This window comes from Elephas maximus, chromosome 15 (assembly GCF_024166365.1).
Source record: "Elephas maximus indicus isolate mEleMax1 chromosome 15, mEleMax1 primary haplotype, whole genome shotgun sequence".
NCBI classification, from domain to species: Eukaryota; Metazoa; Chordata; class Mammalia; order Proboscidea; family Elephantidae; genus Elephas; species Elephas maximus.
This window is the reverse complement of record NC_064833.1, coordinates 74,223,884-74,247,128: the sequence shown is the minus strand read 5'-3', so window position 1 is coordinate 74,247,128 and position 23,245 is coordinate 74,223,884. Positions and strand designations below refer to the sequence as shown.

The window sequence follows — 23,245 nt, the reverse complement described above, 5'->3', positions numbered from 1 at the left end:
AGAAAGAACCCTAATTATGTTTCCAGTGGGTTTTCTAGTGCTCAAAAGCCTTTTATTACTCTACCATCAATGAGTACCATTGGAATCAGTTGTGGACTCAAAATTGGAGTTGGAATTTTACATGGAAACTATGCTGTTTATGGGAGACACATGAACTATCTAACTATATGTTGCTTAGGTGAGAAAATTGAAGAGAGTTTATTTGGAGCAAAACCTGCTGCTGAATAAATATTTGAAGTTCTGACTCAAGAAGTTGGTTAGCAGCCTTTTTAGAATTAGCTTTACTTTCAAAGCATTAGCATTAGAAGAATTGAACAAGTTGGTCAAAAATTGGATGATGTTGCAATTATTTTTACCTTTGATTTTTCTTAGTGGTCTGTTATTACAACATCTGTAGAAATTATATGTAGTAGAAATTCCACTGGAGTGGGACTCAGGCAGCCTTGCTTCTGAGGCCAGCTCTGCTCGTAATTATTTATGCGAACTTAGACAAGTCATTTCACTTCTTTGGAGTTTTGTTTTCACAGTTGTGTGCTCCTTACTATTATAGCTGTACATGAGGTTTCTTCTCTATCGCTGAAGCTTTATGAGTCTGATACTCTAAAACTTATCCACATTTAAGTATCGATATCATAACTAACTCCAGATTGGTACGTTTCTTTAGGGTTCCTTTCAGAGCAAGGTTATTTGGTGAAAGGGAAGAGTTAGTGGCCGTGGCGAATAGCAGAGATCATACATAATGATTTATTTAGCTTAGTGTGTTGTCAATATGCCCATCAATCCGAAGGGCAATACATGCAAACATCCATCCATCCATCCAACCAAAAATTATTTGTTGGAATTTTGTAAAAATAATGAAAATAAAATAGTTGCCATTTTTAATTGCTTACTATATGCCAAGTTATTGTAGTTCTTATAAAAACATTGTGAAGAAGGTTTTATTGACCCCATTGTACAGATAAGGGAACTGAAGCTCGGAGGTTTTAGGTAACTTTCCCAAAGTCACACACAGCGTCAGTCCCAGGTCTGGAATTTAAACTCAAGTCCAACTGACCACAAAGACTAACTCTTTCCCAGTTGAATAATTGGGATACAAGATCTAAGAAACAGTAGAAAGACATTATTTGTAGTAGCAATATGTTTTATTTTCATGTTTAATACAGTATACTTTTCTCAAGAAATATTAAATCTGTATTTTTCATTTAATGTCAGTTGAAAATGTTTTAATAATCATGGGGATATTTTATAACAATAGATGAATCCTAGGCATATGAAAGCAATGAAATCCTTCGTCTATGAAGGGCTTTGTGTGAATATACTGCTGGGAACGACTATTGTTGTAAAGGTGCCACAAAGCCTTCGGTTGCTTATTAAATTGTACCGTTCCTTTGTGGTCTGCAGGGGGATTGCCGCACCAGGGAAGAGGCAATGATATTTGGCGTTGGACTCTGTGACAATGGATTTATGCACCATGGTAGGAATTTTTCTGCTGGAATATTACACGTGTATTTTATTGTTTGGTTGTTTGTTAGAACACTGAGAGTATCTGAATGATCCAGTGAGGTCACTGGGAGATGAATCAGCAAGACACCCTGGGACTTGGCCATAGGTCCGTGTGCCTTCAGTTTTCCTGCTGGTGCTGTTACCTCCCAGTTGCCACCACTTGTCTGATTCTAGAGGAGCAAAGACTTGTGCTAGAAGTTAAAAAAGAAAAAGCTCATAAAGCTTGTTAAAACTATTTTAGATGATTAATTTTTTGAATGTCGGTATAAATGTACATTAGAAATAGTCTAGATAACTATAGGTTAAATGACAGCGTACATGGTTGAAGATTTTTGTTCTTTTTAGGAAAATGTTTTCAAAATTATATCAGGGAATAAAAATATAACTCTTGAAAAAGTCTTTTTCATCACTAATTAAAGATTGGTTTTCTTTCTTGTTGGATGACTTCATTTGTCTTGGATTTATAAAAGTAATGAGACTTAATTTTCCCTCTCTATTCATACTATCTTATGGAATGTATAAATCCAAACAATCTCTGTATAATTGTTACAATATATATGTTTATATACAGAATGAATATATGTATATATAAAGTATAATCATGTATGTGATAGCATTTGAGCCTGTCATTACTTTCAAAATGCTGATACCTTTTTATGAACAGAGAAGTACAGCAAAAGTTACAGAAAACAGAAGAGCATTGTTGGTTATCATAGATTTCTTTGGAAATCATTCTGTTTTCTCTAGAACACTGTGTAAGGTGTTACAGAGAAATACCTGTTCTTGAAGAGCAAACTGTTGAATGGAGGAAATTACAACAGAGTCAAGAATTAAAATTATAGTATCGTGCCGAAAGCCATAAAAAGTTATTTTTTAAGTTTTTTCTCTTTAAAGTGTCAGAAAGCAGTAATTTTGTCTAAGTGTTTATTGTAAACTATATAGATATAACAAAAGCTTTCCATATAAAATTCCGTCAGTAAAGCCGATTTGATTCAGTTCATGCCTGGCTTTATCAGTGGCCCCTCTACCTCTTTTTACATAGACTGTTTGGTAGAGAAAAATAGTAATAGCAAAATACCATGTGTACTTTGGAACAATGCCTGTGTCATTTAGGCAAGACCTAATTCATTTGGAAGTACACCCTCATTTCTGCTGTCTCCTTTGACTTGCGTTGCCTCTTCTTTTGTGGTTGATAGTTACATTTGTTAAATCCTGTTACTAGCTAGTCTTTCATCCATCAATCCGAAGGGCAATACATCCAAACATCCATCTATCCATCCAATCAACAATTATTTGTTGGAATTTTGTAAAAATAATGAAAATAAAATAGTTGCCATTTTTAATTGCTTACTATATGCCAAGTTATTGTAGTTCTTATAAAAACATTGTGAAGAAGGTTTTATTGACCTCATTGTACAGATAAGGGAACTGAAGCTCGGAGGTTTTAGGTAACTTTCCCAAAGTCACACACAGCGTCAGTCCCAGGTCTGGAATTTAAACTCAAGTCCGACTGGCCACAAAGACTAACTCTTTCTACTTTGGCATGTACTTTAACTCCCTTCCTCAGTGAATCAACAGTTTCAACAAAGACACCTAAGAGTACTAAGCATAGATAAATAAAAAATAGAGAAGATTCCCTTTTAAAGCATTGTGACAGCTGTCAGGATCTCACCGAATACAAATTTCTCCTATGGGTATTTAGTCTTATTTTTAAAAAGGCTGAGAAAACATAAACCTTACATCGTGAGCGTGAGCCAGGAATCTTAGGGGCTTTGGGAGAAACTGTTAGTGTTCAAATACCTGTTGCTGTTGACTCAATTCCAACTCACAGTGACCCGGTAGGACAAAGTAGAACTGCTTGCTCCATAGGGTTTCCAAGGCTGTAAATCTTTATGGAAGCAGACTGCCACATCTTCTGTGGAGTGGCTGGTGGATTTGAACTGCCAACCTTTTGGTTAGCAGCCGAGCACTTAACCACCATGCCACTACAGCTCCTGTAATGTTCAAATGAAGGGAACAAAACTGACCTTTGCAGAAATAAGGTTGTTTTGAGAATATTGCTTTTAGACAGAAAAGTACTAGGAATTCGGGGAAATTGAAGTCACATATCACCCAGAAGACATATTTCTGGTTTAAAGTGTGGGAACAAAAGTGACCACAGTGGGAATTTCTCACACACATAAGGGCAATATTTAACCCATTTGAATTTTCCATAGTTATGTAGGACATTAAAAGCATACTTAAAATGTTTACTATAGGTTCAAAACACCATAGGTTTTGAGAAACTGTTCAAATTCTGCTGGAATCCAGATTTCTGGGTCCATGAAATTGGGGTGACCCAGTCAGGCCATCTGCCCTTAGATGTTCTTTGGAACTTTTACCCTTTCAGAAACTGCTTTCCTAAAGTCACTTTCAAGTCAAACAATAGCCTGGTAAGCAGTTTAGCAGCTTATTGGAGATTGTTTTTGCTTTAGGCATTGAGTTCTTTTGGAGACCTTCAGAAGACCCTGTCTGTGTAGCCTGTTTTCATTATCCCCTGTTTGGAATACCTTCCCTACACTTTTGGGTTGATGCCCTATTCAAATCCTGTCTACTTATAATAAATATATTCTATTACACTAATTTTTGATGTTTCTCTGCACATTTAGGTTTTTTGAAAGTTCCTGTGTTTCGTATTGCATGCATTTTTACTCACTGTTACCTTTTATTTAAAGTTAGATTTTAATCTGTGAAATGACAGAATTGATTAAGTACAAAAAAGTTAAAGTTAGAAAACTAGTTCTTATTGTAGAAATTCAAAGTCTGTTAGATAAAGGTAATTTGAAGAGAATATTGCCTTGATGTTACAGAAGGAAATAAGAAAACAAATCCTAGCAATATTTATAAATATAACTTGTCCTAGGAGAATAAAATTTTTGGTCATGGAACAGATATTAATTTACCTAATGTTTTCTGAGGAGCCCTGGTAGTGCAGTGGCTAAGCACTTGGCTACTAACCAAAAGATTGGCGGTTCAAACCCACCAGCCACTCCACAGGAGAAAAATGTGGCAGTCTGCTTCCATAAAAATTATAGCCTTGGAAACCCTGTAGGGTAGTTCTACTCTGTTCTATAGGATTACTATGAGTTGGAATTGACTCGATAGCCACTTTTTTTTTTCTTGGTAATGTCTACTAGCTTGAAAAATGTGTTTGATTTTTGGATTAATTGAAACAATTTGACTCTCTTTCTATTTCTGTAGTCCTGGAAAAAAGTGAATTCAAAGACGAACCCCTACTTTTCCGTTTTTTTGCGGATGAAGAAATGGAAGGATCAAATATGAAGCATCGACTTATGAAGCATGATTTAAAAGTTGTAGAAAATGTTATAGCTAAATCATTACTGGTAAGGTTATTAATATGAGTTTTCCTTTTGATTAGACATTAGTAGGAGACTATATAAACACACCGAATAGTGATGCGGTTTATTTCATTCTGTTTGATTTGTAACTGTCGATGGTTATTTTATTAATAATGTTTGTATTTTGCATTTCAGATTAAATCTAATGAAGGCAGTTATGGCTTTGGGTTAGAAGACAAAAATAAAGTTCCAATAATAAAGTTGGTAGAAAAGGGGTCCAATGCTGAGGTAATGTAAATTAGCTTTTTTATTTAAATTTGTTGTGTTAACATGCAAATATATAGATTGATTCCTGGCCAATGCGCCTCATACACAGCCACCACCTGTGTCCCCCTGTGTGTCAGTAGAGGCTTGTGTGTTGCTGTGATGCAGAACGGGTTTCAGCAGAGCTTCTAAACTAAGATGAACTAGGAAGAAAGGCCTGGTGATCTGCTTCTCAAAATCAACCAATGAAAACCCTTTGGATCACAACGGAACATGATTAGATCTGCAACCGGTCATGGGGCTGGGGCAGTACTGGGGTCCCCATGAGTCAGGGCTGACTCAGCGGCAGCTAACAACAACAACGTATGCACGTAGGCACTGCTCAAGGCTCTGGGACTGTATCAACAAACAAAACAAAATTCTCTGCCCTCACGGAGCCTATTTTCCAGTGTTATATTCCAAGTAGATCAATTTAAAGTATCCTTACCTTGCTGCCTGGGTTGTAAGGTGCTTAACCCTCAAGTAAATGTTGCAATATTTAAATCTTTAATAAAGAATGTGAGAATTAAGGAAGTACGGCCTTTAACTTTGAATCCATGTAAAGTTGGTCGTAAACTGTCACTTGTCCTCATACATGCTAATACTCAAGGTTTCTGTCTTTTACTAAAATACAAATTTATGCAGCACAAACCTTTACACACAGCACACTAATTAAAAAAAAAAAAAACCTCTGGGCAACTCATATTCTGTTAGTTGGTCTGGCCAATAAATTATTATTTTTAGTAATTTTCTATGAGAAAGAGATGCTTCTCCAAGGCATCTTTGGAGAATATTCTTAGAGTATATTTTTGTTTATGGCACTGAGAAAAGGCCCTGTCCCAGGTTTTCATCATTTAGCTCATAACCAACATAGCAAGTAGTTTATAGGCAGGAGGGTTGGTAAAGAAGAGTGGCCTGGTTGACTTGGGGGATCGTATCCTTCATGTTTTCTTTTCAGCATCCTACAATGTTGACACCTGTGTGCCTGTTGTATCTGTCATTCTTTGATTCCATGTCACTCCCCTTCTCTGCACCGGAGCCTTTTTTGCTGTGATGCAGGCTAGAAATGCGTAGTTGGATATCATCAATGAATATGTAGAGGTTGAAACTCTCTGAATTAAGTGAATATAAAGGAGAAAAATAGTAAAAAATTTCACCTGGAATTTGACTGTAGTTAGAAGGATGATGTAAGAAAAAGAATTAGAGACCAAAGGTTATTAGTGGTTACCAGGGACGGGCTGGAGGGAGGGGGAATGTGGGGTTCATTGTTCAGGGGGACACTGAGCTTTTCTTAAGAGTGATGGAAAAATTTGCAAACAGGTAAGCATGATCAGTGAATAACACGATGAACATAGGTTAATATCACTGAGCTGTGCTCGTGCAGATTGTTGAAATGGGAAATGTTTTGTTACATATATATTTACAACAATAGGACGAAAAGAAAAAGAACTGCAAAATACAATAGGGAAAAAAGGTATCAGGAGGAGTACAATGTTAAGTCAAGGAGGGAGGGTGAGAAAATATCAGCGAGATGGGTGATCAAATGTGAAACTAGGTCAAGGGGAACGATAACACTTACCTCGTCACAGCTCTGTTTTGTAAATTTGTATAAAGACATTGCAGGTGTATTAAAATGTCAAAACCTATAAGCTCTGAGCCCTTTCAGATTTGCATGCTGTGAAAAAAATAGATTCCTTATTAAAGTATAATTTGAAGTGGCTTTGCTCTTTCTCTCTTAGATGGCTGGGATGGAAGTTGGGAAGAAGATTTTTGCTATTAATGGTGACCTAGTTTTTATGAGACCTTTCAATGAAGTGGACTGCTTCCTGAAATCGTGCTTAAACAGCAGAAAGCCACTCAGAGTTCTTGTCAGCACAAAGCCAAGGGAGTAAGTTGTATGACTTATTTGAGATAAAAAAAAAAAAAAATTATACGTAGATAAGTAAAATAGAAAAGATAGCTAAGTAAATATTTAAGATTAAGCATGGCTTCACTTGGAACATTTAAACATGAATGACATCACTAATACCAGCCTTTAGATGGTGGAGCAAACTACATTGCTTATGATGGTAAAATGCTTGTTACTCAAAGCCAGGTTGTTTCAGTAGAAATGGCACTTGCGTTCGTTGACCAAATTTTCCTGGTCTGGGTTAGGTTGAGTTCGGCTATGAGTAGAGAAAATTAGTGGAACATTTGAGAATACAGAACTACTTTCCTCTATGTTGAGCTATAAGAATTTCTGGGGTTATGAATTGATTAGACACCATTTATAATTAAATACTCATATGAGACACTCCATACTTGGGTACATTTAATAATATGTCCATTTCTTTAAGAATTCTCTCCCTCTCACCGTCTCTCTCTCTTTAGTTATCTATCATCTATTTATCATCTGTCTCTGTCTACCTACCACCTACCTACCTACCTATACCTACCTACGACTAGAAAAAAAATCGTGTTCCTTATAGGAAATTGGGAGTCCAGATTTTCTAAAGGAAGACTTTTTTTTTTTTTAATATAATCGTATCATCCACAAGTAACCATTATTAGTTTTTTTTTGAAATTTAGCATTAGATGTTTTTTCTATGTATTGATACACACATACACAGTCATATATATACAAAATGGCATGCTTCTTTACATGCTACTTTGTAATTTTTTCTTTTTGAATTAACACCACATTATGAATATACTTGTAAGACACTGGCTTTTCATACTCAAATCATTTCCATTGATGACCTGCTGGTCCCTTATCAGATTTTCTTTGATTTGTTTAACGTGCTCCCTGTTCTTGGACATTAGATTGATTCCAACTGTTCATGGTTATAAAAAATGCTGGGATGAACATCCTTGCAGCCGAGTCCTTACTTAACGTATATCGGTAATTCCTTTCTAAGAGAATGAATTGAAGGATGTAATCATTAGTTTTTCATACATTGCCCTCCAAAAAACTGATACCAATGATATTTCCACCAAAAATGCATTAGATTGCTAATTCCTTTGTACCTTCCACAACATTGAGCATTATCATTAATAAATTTAAAAATTGCAATCTGTCGATGTCTAGAGTGATTTTCACCCAAGAAGGAAAACATTTCTAGAAACTTCCAGCCTCCTGCTATTCATCTCCATACACATGCTTTGTAGGTATTATGCAACTGCATCACCCCTGTTTCAGTCCTATTCTTGTGATCTGTCTTTTGAATGGCAGTTTCATACGTGTAGTTGGCCAACTACCACCTATCTGTCAATTTCTCATGTTGTGGTGGTTTGCATTTTGCTACGGTGCTGGAAGCTATGCCACCGGTACTTCAAATACCAACAGGAGCACCCATGGTGAACAGGTATTAACAGAACTTCCAGACTAAGACTAAGCAAAAAGTCCTGGCAATCTACTTCTGAAAAAATCCAATGAAAACCTTATGTATCACATCAAAATATTGTCTGGTAAGTGCTGGAAGATGGGCACCCTCGATTGGAAGGCACTCAAAACACACAGTTGCTGCAACAATGGACTCGAGCATACCAATGATTGTGAAGGTGGTGTAGGACCAGGGAATTTTTCGTTCTATTATACATAAGGTCACCATGAGTTAGAGCCAACATGATGGCAGCTAACAACAACAGTTGACCAAAGTAAAAAACCTCATAGCAGTTGTTGACTCCTTCCTGTCTTCCTGAGCTAAAGTCAGCAGCTCTGGTCAGTCCCATCTCCTAAATATCTCTCAAATACGTTTTGTTTCAAAGGTATTGTCATGGGTTGAATTATGTCACCCCAAAAATATGTGTATCAATTTGATTGGGCCATGATTCCCAGCATTGTGTGGTTGTCCTTCATTTTGTCATCATAAGTTTATGTTAGAAAGGATTAGGGTGGGATTGTAACACCCTTGCTAAGGTCACAACCCTGATTCAATGTAAAGGGAGTTTCGCTTGGGGTGTGGCGTGTACCACCTTTTACCTTACTAGAGATAAAAGGAAAGGGAAGCAAGCAGAGAGTTGAGGACCTCATACCACGAGGAAACCAGCACCAGGAGCAGAGCATGTCCTTTTGACCCAGGGTCCCTGTACAGAGAAGCTGCTAGTCCAGGGGAAGATCGATGAGAAGGCCAAGAGAAAGAGAAAGCCTTCCCCTGAAGCTGATGCCCTGAATTTGGACTTTTAGCCTACTTTACTGTGAAGAAATAAATTTCTCTTTGTTAGAGCCATCCACTTGTGGTATTTCTGTTATAACAGCACTAGATGACTCAGACAGATACACCATTTCTGATATCTTTCTCCTCCTGTGTGAAGTCTTCCTTAAAAATTCCCAATAATTCAAATTGAATTTCTCCTTCCTTCATGCTCTAAGGGTTATTTTACTATATTGGTAATATTTACCTTCCTTTTTTTAAATTTTATTGTGTTTCAGGTGAACATTTATAGCACAAATTAGTTTTTTCATTAAAAAATTTATACACAAATTGCTTTATGACATTGTTTGAAATCCCCACAATGTGTCAGCACTCTCGCCCGTTTCCTTTCCACCCTGGGTTGTCTGTGTCCATTCATTTAGTTTTCCTGTCCTTTCGTGCTTTCTGGTCTTTGCTTTTGGGCAGGAGTTGGCCATTGGGTCTCCTATACTTGATTGAGCTAAGAAGTACGTTCCTCATGTGTGCTGTTGATTGTTTTATAGGTCTGTCTAATCTAAAAGTTGAAAGCTGGACTTAAGAAGTGGCTTCAGATCTGAGTTTGCAGGGTGTTTGGGGACCATAGCCTTGGGGGTTCCTCCAGGCTCTGTCAGACCAGTAAGTCTGGTCTTTTTTTGTAAATTTGAATTTTGTTCTACATTTGTCTCCTGCTCTGTCTGGGACCCTCTATTGTGATCCCTGTCAGAGCAGTGGTACCCAGGCTCCATCTAGTTCTTCTTGGCTCAGGCTGGTGGGGGCTGTGGTTTATGTGGTCCATCAGTCGTTTGGACTGATATTTTCCTTGTGTCTTTGGTTTTCGTCATTCTCCTTTGCCTCGAATGTGATGGGACTAATAGATATATCTTAGATGGTCACTTGCAAGTTTTTAAGACCACAGATACTACTCACCAAAGTAGGATGAAGAATATTTTCGTTATGAACTATGTTATACCAGTTGACCTAGATGTCCCCTGAGACCATGGTCCCCAGCCCTAAACTGCAGTAACTCAGTCCCACAAGGTGTTTGGGTGTGTCTAGGAAGCTTCTATGATTTGCTTTGTTCGGGCTGTGCTGACTTCGCCTATATCATGTGTTGTCTTTCCCTTCATCAAAGTTAACACCTGTCTATCTGGCGCTCCTTGGAAACTCTATGGGGCAGTTCTACTCTGTCCTATAGGGTTGCCATGAGTTGGAATCGACTCGACGGCAGTGGGTTATCTAGTTAGTGACTATCCCCTCCCTGACCCTCCCCTCCCTTGTAACCATCAAAGACTGTTTTTTTCTGTGTGTAAACCTTTTCTTGGTTTTTTATAATAGTGGTCTTATAGAGTATTTGTCCTTTTCTGATTGACCTATTTTACTCATCATAATGCCCTCCTGATTCATCCATGTTGTAAGATGTTTTGTGGATTCATCATTGTTCTTTATTGTTGCTTAGTATTCCATTGTGTGCATGTATCATAACTTGTTTATCTGTTCACCTGTTGATGGGCACTTAGGTTGTTTCCATCATTTTGCTATTGTAAATAATGTTGCAATGAACATGGGTATGCCTGTGTTTATTCGTGTGACAACTCTTATTTCTGTAGCATATATTCCTAAGAGTAAGACTGCTTGATCGTATGGTATTTCTATTTCTAGTTTTATAAGGAGGCTCCATATTGTTTTCCGTTGTGGTTGTACCACTTTACATTCCCACCAGTGGTGCATAAGAGTTTCCATCTCCCTGCAACCTCTTCCACATTTGTTATTTTCTGCTTTTTTGATTCTTGCCAGTAATGTTGGGGCGAGATGGTATCTCATTGTTTATTTGATTTGCATTTCTCTGATGGCTAATGATAGCAAACATTTCCTCATGTATCTGTTAGCTGCCTGACTATCTTCTTTGGTGAAGTGTCAGTACATATCCTTTGCCCATTTTTTAACTAGATTATTCATCTTGTTGTTGAGAAGTTGAAGTATTCTGTAGATTTTATAGATTAGACACTTGTCAGATATTTCGTAGCCACAATTTTTTCCTTAGTCTGTTGGTTCTCTTTTTACTCTTCCGGTAAAGTCTTTTGATGAGCATAAGTGTTTAATTTTTAGGAGTTTCCAGTTATCTAGTTTCTCTTTTGGTATTTGTGCACTGTTATGGTTTGTATTGTATTTATGCCATGTATTAGGGCCCTGTCTTAGTTATCTAGTGCTGCTATAACAGAAATACCACAAGTGGATAGATACAACAAAGAGAAATTTATTCTCTCCCGTTTTAGGAGTCCAGAAGTTCAAATTCATGGTGCCAGCTCCAGAGAAAGGCTTTCTCTCTCTCTCAGCTCTGGGGGAAGGTCCTTGTTGTTAATCTTCCCTTGTCCAGGAGCTTCTCGGCAGAGGGACCCTGGGTCCAGAGGCCACACTATTCTTCTGGCTTTTATTCTTGGTTGTATGAGGTCCCCCTGTCTCTCTGCTTGCTTCTCTCTTTTCTGTTTAAAAAAAGATTGGCTTAAAACACAACCAAATCTTGTAGATTGAGCCCTGCCTCATTAATATAACTACTGCTAATTCCATCTCATTAACATCATGGGGATAGGATTTACAACACAGTGGAAAATTGTATCAGATGAAAAAATGGTGGGCAATCACACAATACTGGAAGTCATGGCCTAGCCAAATTGATACACATATTTTTGGGGGACACAATTCAATCCATGACAGGCTCCTAGTATTGTCAATATTTTTTCTTCCATGATCTTTATCATTTTAAATTTTGTATTTAGGTCTTTGATCCATTTTAATTTTTTGTGTATGGGGTGAGACATGGGTCCTGTTTCATTTTTTTACAGATGGACATCAAGGTTTGTCAGCATCTTTTGATAAAAATAGTGTCTTTTCTCCTTTTAACGGACCTTGGTCCTTTGTCAAAGATCAGCTGACTATATGTAAATGTATTCTCATCTGGATTCTTGATTCTGTTCAGTTGATCTGTGTGTCTGTCGTTGTACAAATACCAGGCTGTTCTGACTGCTGTGGCTGTAATTGAGGTTCTAAGATCAGGTAGTAAGAGGCCTCCTTCTTTGTTCTTTTTCTTCAATGATGCTTTGCTTATCTGGGGCCTCTTTCCTTTCAATATAAAGTTGGTGATTAATTTTTCTGTCTCCTTAAAGAATGCTGCTGCTATTTGGATTGGGATTGCATTATATCTGTAGATCACTCTGGTAAGATTGACCTTTTCACAATTTTGAGGCTTCCTATCCATGAGCATAGTGTGTTTTTCCATTTATGTAGGTCTCTTTTGGTTTCTTGCAATGGTGTTTTTATATTTCTTTATATAGGCCTTTTACATCCCTGGTCAGATTTATTCTCAAGTATTTTATCTTCTTAGGGGCTGTTGTAAATGGTATTATTTTCCTGATTTACTTTTCAGAGCTCTCTTTATTGGCATATAGGAATCCAAGTGATTTTTGTATGTTGATCTTGTATCTTGTTACTCTACTGAATTTTTCTATTAATTCCAGTAGTTTTCTTGTGGAATCTTTGGGGTTCTCTTTGTATAGGATCATATCATTGGTGAACAGCTATAGCTTTAGTTCTTCCTTTCCCATTTGGTTGCCCATTATTTTTTTTTCTTGCCTTATTGCTCTAGCTAGGACTTAAATAGGAGTGGCGATAAAGGGCATCCTTGTCTTGTCCCTGTTCTCAAGGAGAATGCTTTTAGTCTCTCTCCATTGAGAATGATGTTGACTGTTTGTTTTGTATAGATGCCCTTTATTATTTTGAGGCATTTCCCCTCTATTCCTATTTTATTGCAGTTTTATCAGGAATGGTTGTTGGACTTTATCAGATACCTTTTCTGTGTTGATTAAGATGATCATGGGATTCTCTTCTTTTTTTCTATTTACGTGGTAGATTAAATTGATTGATTTGCTAATGTTGAAGCATCCTTGCTACCTAGTATGAGTCCCACTTGTTCATATTTGATATAAAGCTAAATTCTATTGGCTAGAATTATGTTGAGAATTTTTGCATCTGTATTCATGAGAGATATTGATCTGAAATTTTCTTTTTTTTGGTGGTATCTTTGCCTGACTTTTTTGTTGTCATTGTGCTGCCTTCATAGAATGAATTTGGGAGTATTTCTTCTTTTTCTATGCTCTGAAATAGTTTTAGTAGTATTGTTGTGAGCTCTTCTCTGAATGTTTGGTAGAATTCTCCAGTGAAGCCATCTCGGTCAGGGCTTTTTTTGTTGGGATTTATCTGCCTTGTTTTGTCTGTTTCTCTTATCACATTGTTGTTATAGCAGGAATACTATTTTGTGTCTATATATATATATATACACACACACACACACATTTATTCAATTCTTGGCTTGATGCTTTACTTACTGTTATTCTAGAAATATTTATGGAACTGAATGGGAAGTAGGGAGCTATCTTTGCAATACAGAAGAATATTCAGCACTTAAATTGGTTCTCTTAGCCCATGTTTTCTATTTATTGCCATTTAATTTTGGGTGAATACTTATGACTGAATATATTATGGCAGCCTTTCAGTATAGGTGTAGAAGACAAGACATGCTGTAATGTAACTCTTTCAATTTGAGTCTTTTATAATCTGAGCAACTAAATAAATGATAATAGTAATAGATTATAGCCTGTAGATTAAAATAAATATTTTTTAGTCCTTGTAATATAAATAAACAAGTAAATAAATAGGAGAGGACAAGCATTTCTTCTTTCAGTAGAATTCTGGTTAATAAATACGACAAAATCATGGAAATAACAATTTACCATTAGGTGATAATTGTTTCAGGCAAGGATTGTCAGTGGATGCTAAAATTAGTGGGCAAAAGTATAATGAGAGACAGGATGTAAACACAATTCAAAGTATGTCCCCTGAAGATAATTATGAGGAAAAATAGTAACTTTACTTTAGGAAACCTGGCTTAGCCATTGATCAAAATTATTCCCCCTCCCTGTGTGACACACTTAGAAGCACAAAACATCACTTCTCTGCTATTCTTTGCAAAAATGTATAACCTTAGTCTAATCGGGAAACCCTGGTGGAATAGTGGCTAAGATTTATAGCTGCAAACCAAAAGGTCAGCAGTTCAAATCTACCAGGCACTCCTTGGAACCTCTATGAGGCAGTTCCACTCTGTCTTACAGGGTTGCTATGAACTGACATCGACTCGACAGCAACAGGTTTTTAGTCTAATCATGTAAAAGCATCAGACAAACCAAAATTGAGGGACAGCCTAAAAAATAACTAGCCAGTACTCTGCAACCAGTCATGGTGATGATCAGGACCCTTCATTTCTACAAAGGGTTTCAATGAGTCACAGGCTGATATGACAGCAACTAACAACAACAACACTTCAAAAGTTTCAAGTTCAAGAGATTGAGGAGCTATCACAGATTACAGGAGACTAAGGAGACATGACAGCGAAATACAGCAAGGGTTCCTGGTTGGATTGGGTGCAGGATCAAAATACATTAGTGTGAAAACTCTCAAAATTTGAATAAGGTTGGTAGCTTAATCAATTATATTGTGTTAACATTAATTTCTTGGCTTGAAAATTCTACTGTGGTATTGTAAGCTACAAGGTGCCCTGGTTGTGCAGTGGTTAAAGCACTCAGCTGTGAACCCAAAGGTCAGTGGTTTGAACCCAGTAGAGAAAGATGTGTCTAGTGTGCTTCTGTAAAGACTTACAGGCTTTATTGTTTCTGGTGAAGACCATGAACATTACAGTCACATGGATTCAAATCCCAGCTCTGCATTTTCCTAGCTGTGTGGTTTTTAGCACATTAATTAATCTGGAATTAATTGAGGTAATGCATATAAAGTGCTTAGCAAAATGTTTTAATGTACCATGATTGTATAAAAATTTCCGTTGAAAATTTATATTACTTATCAGTAGTAATAAGCCACTTTATTAACTTTAAGGTTAATTAAGTTTGTTATCGTTAGGTGCCATCTAGTCGATTCCAACTCTTAGTGACCCTATGTACAACAGAAGGATACACTGCCTGACACCATTCTCACAATCATTATGCTTGAGCCCGTTGTTGCAGCCATTGTGTCATCCATCTTATGAGGGTCTTCCTCTTTTTCGATGACTTTGTACTTTACCAAGAATTTTGTTAATCTGGGTTCTCTAGAGAAGCAAAACCAGTGAAGCGTGTATATATGTGTATATATCGATGGCACTGTTTTTTGTTTTTTTTTTATATGTATGTAGCGCCTGGCAGATTCGAACTTTTTTTTTTTTTGGTATGTGTATGTATGTATATATAGTGTGAGAGAGATTTATATCAAGGAAATGGCTCATGCGGTTGTAGGGGCTGATATGTCCCAAATCCGTGAGTCAGGCTTCTCTTGACTTACGTAGCCGCAGGGCTGATGAATACAAGATCAGCAGGTCAGACAAAAGGCTGCTGGCTCCCAGGCTGTGGAGGCTGACAAATCCCAAGATTGGCAGGTAAGCTGGTAGCTCACATTCCAAGAACAGGGGTCAGATGCAGAACCTAGAGTGCAAAAGTCAGTGAGATTTGGCAGAAGGTCCACATATATTGGATGCAGGCCAACTGCCAAGGAAATTCCCTTTCAACTGATTGGCTGTTCATAGCAGATCTCATCACGGGCACGTTTACATCATCACATAGCTGCCAAATTTCATCATAGTTGCCAAGCCACTGAGAATCATGGCCCAGCAAGTTGTCACACAATCTTACTCATCACAATGTTCTTCTCCAGGGATTGGACCCTCCTGATAACAAGTTCAAAGTACGTGAGATGAAATCTTGTCATCCTTGCTTTTAAGAAGCATTCCGGCTGTACTTTTTCCAAGACAGATTTGTTTGTTCTTCTGGCAGTCCATAGTATATTCAGTATTCTTTGCCAACACCATAATAAAGCGTGTCAGCTCTTCTTTGGTCTTCTTTATTTATTGTCCAGCTTTCACATGCATATGAGACGATTAAAAATACTATGGCTTAGGTCAGGTGCACTTTAGTTCTCAAAGTGTCATCTTTGCTTTTTAACACTTTGAAGAGGTCTTTTGTAGCAGATTTGCCCAATGCAATACATTGTTTGATTTCTTAGCTGAGGTACACATATATCATTGCTGTTTATGTTGTTGATAAGAGGTATTTGCAGTGAATAGGTCATTGGTCTTGCAAGATTCTGTCATGTGATCTCGGGTGTCCTTTCTATCACCAAGGCCATATTTTCCAGCTACCAATCCTTCTGTGTTTCCAGCTTACACATCCCAATCAACAGCAATTATCAATGCATCTTGAATGCATGTATGATCAATTTCAGACTGCAGAAGATGGTAACAATCTTCAGTTTCCTTGTCTTTGGTATTAGTGGTTGGTACATAAATTTAAATAATAGTTATATCAGTTGGTCTTGGTCTTCCTTGTAGGCATGTGGATATTATCCCATCACTTACAGCATTGCACTTCAGGCTAGATCTTGAAATGTTCTTTTTGACGATGAATGTAATGCTATTCCTGTGCAGTTTGTCATTCTCTGCATAGTATACCGTATGATCGTGCAATTCAGAATGGTCAGTGCCAGTCCATTTCAGCTCACTAATGTCTAGGATATCGATCTTTTGTATTCCATATAATTTTTGACAACTTCCAGTTTTTCTGGATTCATACTTACTACATTCCATGTTCTGAATATTAATGAACGTTTGGAGCTGTTTCTTCTCCTTTGGAGTCGTGCCACATCAGCAGATGAAGACCCTGAAAGCTTGACTCCATCCATGTCATTAAGGTCGACTCTATGAGGAGGCAGCATTTCCCCAGTCGTAATTTGAGTGCCTTCCAACCTGAGGGGCTTATCTTTTGGCACCATATCAGATGATGTTTTGCTGCTATTCATAAGGTTATAACTGACCGATTATTTTTAGAAAGTAGACTGCCAGGTTCTTCTTCCTAGTCTGACTTAGTCTGGAAGCTCTGCTGACACCTGTCCACCAAGACTGACCCTGTTAATACTTGAAATACCGATGGCATAGCTTCCAGCATCACAGTAACATGCAAACCACCACAGTAGGACAAACTTACTTGTGAAATGAAGGTTACCACTTCAAAAACAAAATGGTTTTTCATTTTGACTACTTATGAATATATTTTTAATAGTATTCTTTACTTTCTTAAGCATATGTACACATACGTATATAAACCAAAATTAAACTTATTGCCATCTAGTTGCTTCCATAGTGACCCTACAGGACAGAGTAGAATTGCCCCACAGGGTTTCCAAGGTTGTAAATCTTCATGGAAGCAGACTGCCATATCTTTGTCTTGCACCCTTATTTCTAAATTTATGTGTGTGTGTGTGTTTAAAACCATTACTGTCCAGCCAATTCTGAGTCAAAACAACCCTGTAGGGCAGAGGAGAAATGCCCCATAGGGTTTTCAAGGCTTTAATCTTTATAGAAGCAGACTGCCACATCTGCAGAACGGTTGGTGGGTTTGAACTGCCGACCTTTCAGTTATCAGCTGAGCACTTTAACCACTGCACCACCAGGGCTCTATATATGTATATATATTCTTCCCTGGCCAATGGGCTATAGGAGTGAGAGTGATGATCTTTGACTTTAGGAATAAGCTGGGTGTTTATCTTAAGAGCCTATGGACTTCTCAAACAACTTAAGTCACCTAGAAGAGTGAGTGTGGCTTATTAAAGTGTCTAATTTGGGAGCACTTTGAACCAGAGGGTTGCAAAGAACAGTGGTCTCTTCTTTAAACCCTATGTGATCTATTACCTTAATCTCGCTTCTTCACTAACCGCTTACGCCACCTAGGGACCGATGCCTAATCCAAGGACCAGTGCCTAATCCAAGGACCAATGCCTAATCCAAGGACCGGTGCCTAAACCCCTGCTTAATCCAAGGTGATGAAGATTTGACCCTATGTTTTCTTCTAAGAGTTTTATATAGTTTTTGCTCTTACTTTAGGTCTTTTATTAGATCTCGCACTGGTCTTCAATTTGTTTTAGATGCTACATTAGGCCTTTGATCCACGTTGACATTGCAGTGCTCGCCTCTGCCCTCAGGTCTAAAGGCAATGTATGCCTTCCTCAAGTGTTCTGTGCACAGTCTTGCTCAAACTGCCTTCCACAGCTATTTCTTAAATTGCAAATAAGTGCTGATGTACCTAACTTCAGACTGTCTAAATGTGCCCTTGAGATGCTGCTGCTATTTATTTCATGATTAATTCATCATCTTTTGGAAAACACTTTTGTTTCTTTGGCATCAAGGGCTATCCATCAAAATTTATTGCATTTAATTCCTTTGTCTTTGCTCTCCACTGCGATTTATTACACTCATTTTTATTGTTATGATATTCAGTCTTATCTCATGTTCTCTGCTTTTCATGGTTGTTATCTGATTTCTGGCATCCTTCTTTGGAGTATCTCATATATTAGTGCCAAATTGGACATCCCTCACTGGCTTGCTGTGACAGCTTATTCTAGTTCTCCGTTCCTTCATGTCCTTTTCAGTGCGAATTTATTTAAAATATTTCTTTTCTTATTCAGGTCTACCTTTTGATGTATTGTTCTTTTGGAGTTTCACTGAATAAATAATAAAGTTAATCATATTCTTAAATTATTTTGATGTAGTGTGTGGCAGATCTCTTCTTTATATCCAGGTCTTTGTTGTTGTTGTTTGATGAAGCTTCTTACATGTAAAAATGTATTAACTCTATCTTTCTCTTATATTAATTTTTACAAAGAAATTTCACAGTGCACTGCTTTTTTCTTCTGTAACTCTGAACTAATGAAAGAATCTTCAATTTTATGAAGTACCTACATAGTTCATTGGTGACATTCATGGTTCATTGGTAGAATTCTTGGCGTTTATGCAGGCAACCCAGGTCCGATTTCTGGCCAGTGCATCTCATGTGCAGCCACCACCGTCTATCATTGGAGGCTTGTGTGTTGCACAGATGCTGAACAGGCTTCAGCAGAGCTTCCAGACTAAGACAGACAAGGAATAAAGACCTGGTGATCTATTTCCAAAAATCAGCAAGTGAAACCTCTGTGAATCACAACAGTCCAATCTGCAACCAATCATGGGGATGGTGTGGGACTGGACAGCATTTTGTCCTGCTGTGCGTGGGGTCTCCATGAGTTAGGGGCTGACTCAACAGCAGCTAACAACAGCATAATTCATAGCTTGGTGCAGGGCGATTTCACAACAGTATGCCTTTTAATCCCCACTACTGCCCTACAAAGTACGTTTTAACATCATTGTCTTTCTGTGAAAACTCATGCTCAAGAGAGATCAAAAAGCTTATCCAAGCTACCCAGCTACTAAGTGACTGAATGAGAATTCAAAGCTGGATTTGTCTGACCCCAGAGTCTGTACCCTTTTCAGGATACTGTATAACGAGTTACATTCAATTTAGAAATTATGTATTGCATGTCTGCTGTGTGCTCTGTGAGGGCAGGGACCATTTTTGTCTCCTTCAAGAGTTCCTATGTAGCCCAGAGTCTTACATGGTAGACCCTCAATAGGTATTTGTTGAATGAATGAATAAAGATTCTGATGACTGTTGTTTTAACCAGTGTAGTACTTTTTTTTTTTTTAGTACTTTAATATTATTTTCTGATTGACTTTAGGACAGTGAAAATTCCAGATTCAGCTGATGGACTTGGGTTCCAGATCCGGGGATTTGGCCCATCAGTTGTGCATGCGGTTGGGAGAGGTAAGAAATTCATCTTGACTGGTAAACAGCTTTCCAGCAGGTTTTGCTATTTCTTGCTGAACAAGATTATGTTAAAAACATGCTTAATCATGTTGCTTCGGAATTTTTTCATTGGCCCTATTTTTACTGTATTAACTGAATTCCTAAGTACATTCCTAAAGCAAAAATGTGGAGTGTTTAAAAATTCTTAAGAATTAATTATAAGGCATATTTCTTATTGTTAAAATTTTGATAATGAAAGTATGATACCTCTCAATCTTACTTTTCAGGATACTCCGGTTTAGCCAAAGAATATAATGGTTTTAAGGTTGTCTAGTTATATTTTTCTCTGACTGTATAATTTAATTTTTTTTTAATAATTTAAAATCATGAGTTTTCAGGGTTTTTTTTTTTTCTCTTTTTGAGAACTAAGTTCCCCCATCAGAATTTATTTATTTATTTATTGTGCTTTAAATGAAAGTTTATAATTCAAGTCAGTTGGTCATATAAAAACTTATACACACATTGTTATGTGACCCTAGTTGCTCTCCCCACAAAGTGACAGCACACTTCTTCTCTCCATCCTGTATTTCCCTTGTCCATTCAACCAACTCCTGTGCCCCTCTGGCTTCTCATCTTGCTTCCAGACAGGGGCTGCCCATGTAGTCTCATGTGTCTACCTGAGCTAAGAAGCACACTCATCACCAGTATCATTTTGTCTTATAGTCCAGTTTAATCTTTGTCTGAAGAGTTGGCTTTGAGAATGGTTTCAGTTTTGATCTAACAGAGAATCCGGGGGCCATGACCTTTGAGGTCCCTCTAGTCTCAGTCAGATCATTAAGTCTGGTCTTTTTCTAGAATTTGAGGTCTGCATCCCACTTTTCTCCTGTTCCACCAAGGATTCTCTGTTGTGTTCCCTGTCAGGGCAGTCATCAGTGGTAGCTGGGCACCATCCAGTTCTTCTGGTCTCAGGCAAATGTAGTCTCTGGTTTATGTGGCCCTTTGTTTCTCTTGGGCTCATATTTTCTTCATGTCTTTGGTGTTCTTCATCCTCCTTTGCTCCAGGTGTTTTGGGACCAATCGATGCATCTTAGATGGCCACTTGCTAGCTTTTAAGACCCCGGACGCCACTCACTAAAGTGGGACGCAGAACGCTTTCCTAATACACTTTGTTATGCCAGTTGACTTAGATGTCACCTAAAACCACAGTCCCCAGACCCCTGCCCCTGCTACTCTGCTCCTCGAAATGTTTGGTTATATTCAGGAAACTTCTTAGCTTTTGAATTAGTCCAGTTGTGCTGACTTCCCTTGTACTGTGTGTTGTCCTTCCCTTCACCTAAAGTAATTCTTGTCTACTACCTAATTGGAAAGCCCGGTGGTGCAGTGGTTAAGAGCTATGGCTGTTAACCAAAAAGTCATCAGTTTGAATCTTCCAGGCACTGCTTGGAAACTCTATGGGGCACTTCTACTCTGTCCTATAGGGTCACTATGAGTTGGAATCGACTCGATGGTAATGAGTTTGGTTGTGGCTTTTATCTAATTAGCGAATACCCCTCTCCCTCCCTCCCTTCCCACCCGCATAACCATCAAAGAATGTTTTCTTCTGTGTTTAAACCTTTTCTTGACTTCTTCTAATAGTAGTCTCATACATATTTGTCCTTTTGTGACTGACTAATTTCACTCAGCATAATGCCTTCCAGATTCCTCCAGGTTATGTTTCATGGATTCTTCCTTGTTCTTTATCATTGTATAGTATTCTATTGTGTGAATATACTGTAATTTGTTTATTCATTCATCCGTTGATGGGCACCTTGGTTGTTTCCATCTTTTTGCTATTGTAAACAGTGCTGCAGTGAACATGGGTGTGCATTTATCTATTCTCGTGAAGACTCTTGTTTCTCTAGGATGTATTGCAAGGAGTGGGATTGCTGGATTGTATGGTAGTTCTACTTCTAGCTTTTTAAGGAAGCGCCAAATCAATTTCCAAAGTGGTTGTACCATTTTTACATTCCCACCAGCAGTGTGTAAGTGTTCCAGTCTCTCCACAACCTTTCCAACATTTATTATTTTGTGTTTTTTGTACTACTCCCAGCCTCTTTGGTGTGAGATGGTATCTCATTGTAGCTTTGATTTGCATTTCTCTAATGGCTAATGATCGTGAGCATTTTCCTCATGTATCTGTTAGCCTCCTGAATGTCTTCTTTGGTGAGTGTCTGTTCATATCCTTTGCCCATTTTTTAATTGGGTTAATTGTCTTTGTTGTTGAGGTTTTGCAATATCTTGTAGATTTTAGAGATTAGACGCTGATCAGGTTTGTCATAGCCAAAATTTTTTCCCAGTCTGCAGGTTGTCTTTTTACTCTGTTAGTGAAGTCTTTTGATGAGCATAAGTGCTTGATTTTTAGGAGCTCCCAGTTTATCTGGTTTCTCTTCTGCTGTTTGTGTGTTGTTACTAATGTTTTGTACACTGTTTATGCCATGTATTAGGGGTTCTAGTGTTGTCCCTATTTTTTCTTCCATGATCTTTATTGTTTTAGATTTTATATTTAGGTCTTTGATCCATTTTGAGTTCGTTTTTGTACATGGTGTGAAGTATTGGTCTTGGTTCATTTTTTTGCACATGGATATCCAGTTATGCCAGCATCAGTTGTTAAAGAGATTGTCTTTTCCTCATTTAATGGACTTTGGGCCTTTGTCAAATATCAGCAGCTCATAGGTGGATGAATTTATGTCTGGATTCTCAATTCCACTCCATTGGTCTATGTATCTGTTGTTGTACCAGTACCAGGCTGTTTTGACTACTGTGGCAGTATAATAGGTTCTAAAATCAGGTAGTGTGAGGCCTCCCACTTTGTTTGTCTTTTTCAGTAATACTTTACTTATCCAGGGCCTCTTCCCTTTCCGTAGGAAGTTGGTGATTTGTTTCTCCATCTCGTTAAAAAATGTCATTGGAATTTGGATCTGGATTGCGTTGTATCTGTAAATCACTTCGGGTAGAAAAGACATTTTCACAATGTTGAGTCTTCTTATCCATGAGCAGCGTATCTTTTTCCACTTATGTGGGTCTCTTCTGATTTCTTGAAGTAATGTCCTGTAGTTTTCTTTGTACTGGTCTTTTATGTCTCTGGTTAGAGTTATTCCTAAGTATTTTATCTTCTTGGGGATTATTGTAAATGGTACTGATTTGGAGATTTCTTCTTCGACGTTTTCTTTGTTGGTGTAGAGGAATCTAACTGATTTTTGTATGT

At 37.7% G+C, this 23,245-nt stretch overlaps 1 protein-coding gene across 4 annotated transcripts in view; it reads left to right on the top strand.

The window, feature by feature from the left end:
* PREX2 (phosphatidylinositol-3,4,5-trisphosphate dependent Rac exchange factor 2) overlaps window positions 1-23,245 on the top strand; it is a 377,098-nt gene that overhangs the window by 163,707 nt on the left and 190,146 nt on the right. For all 4 annotated transcript variants that reach the window (XR_007513231.1, XM_049853516.1, XM_049853518.1 and 1 more), the window contains exons 15-19: window positions 1,402-1,474; window positions 4,744-4,886; window positions 5,037-5,129; window positions 6,884-7,032; window positions 19,934-20,019. Coding sequence is in view for 3 of the 4 variants with exons in the window: in XM_049853516.1 (XP_049709473.1) it covers window positions 1,402-1,474; window positions 4,744-4,886; window positions 5,037-5,129; window positions 6,884-7,032; window positions 19,934-20,019 (544 nt within the window). In the remaining variant the exon portion in view is untranslated. The remainder of the gene's footprint in view (window positions 1-1,401; window positions 1,475-4,743; window positions 4,887-5,036; window positions 5,130-6,883; window positions 7,033-19,933; window positions 20,020-23,245) is intronic.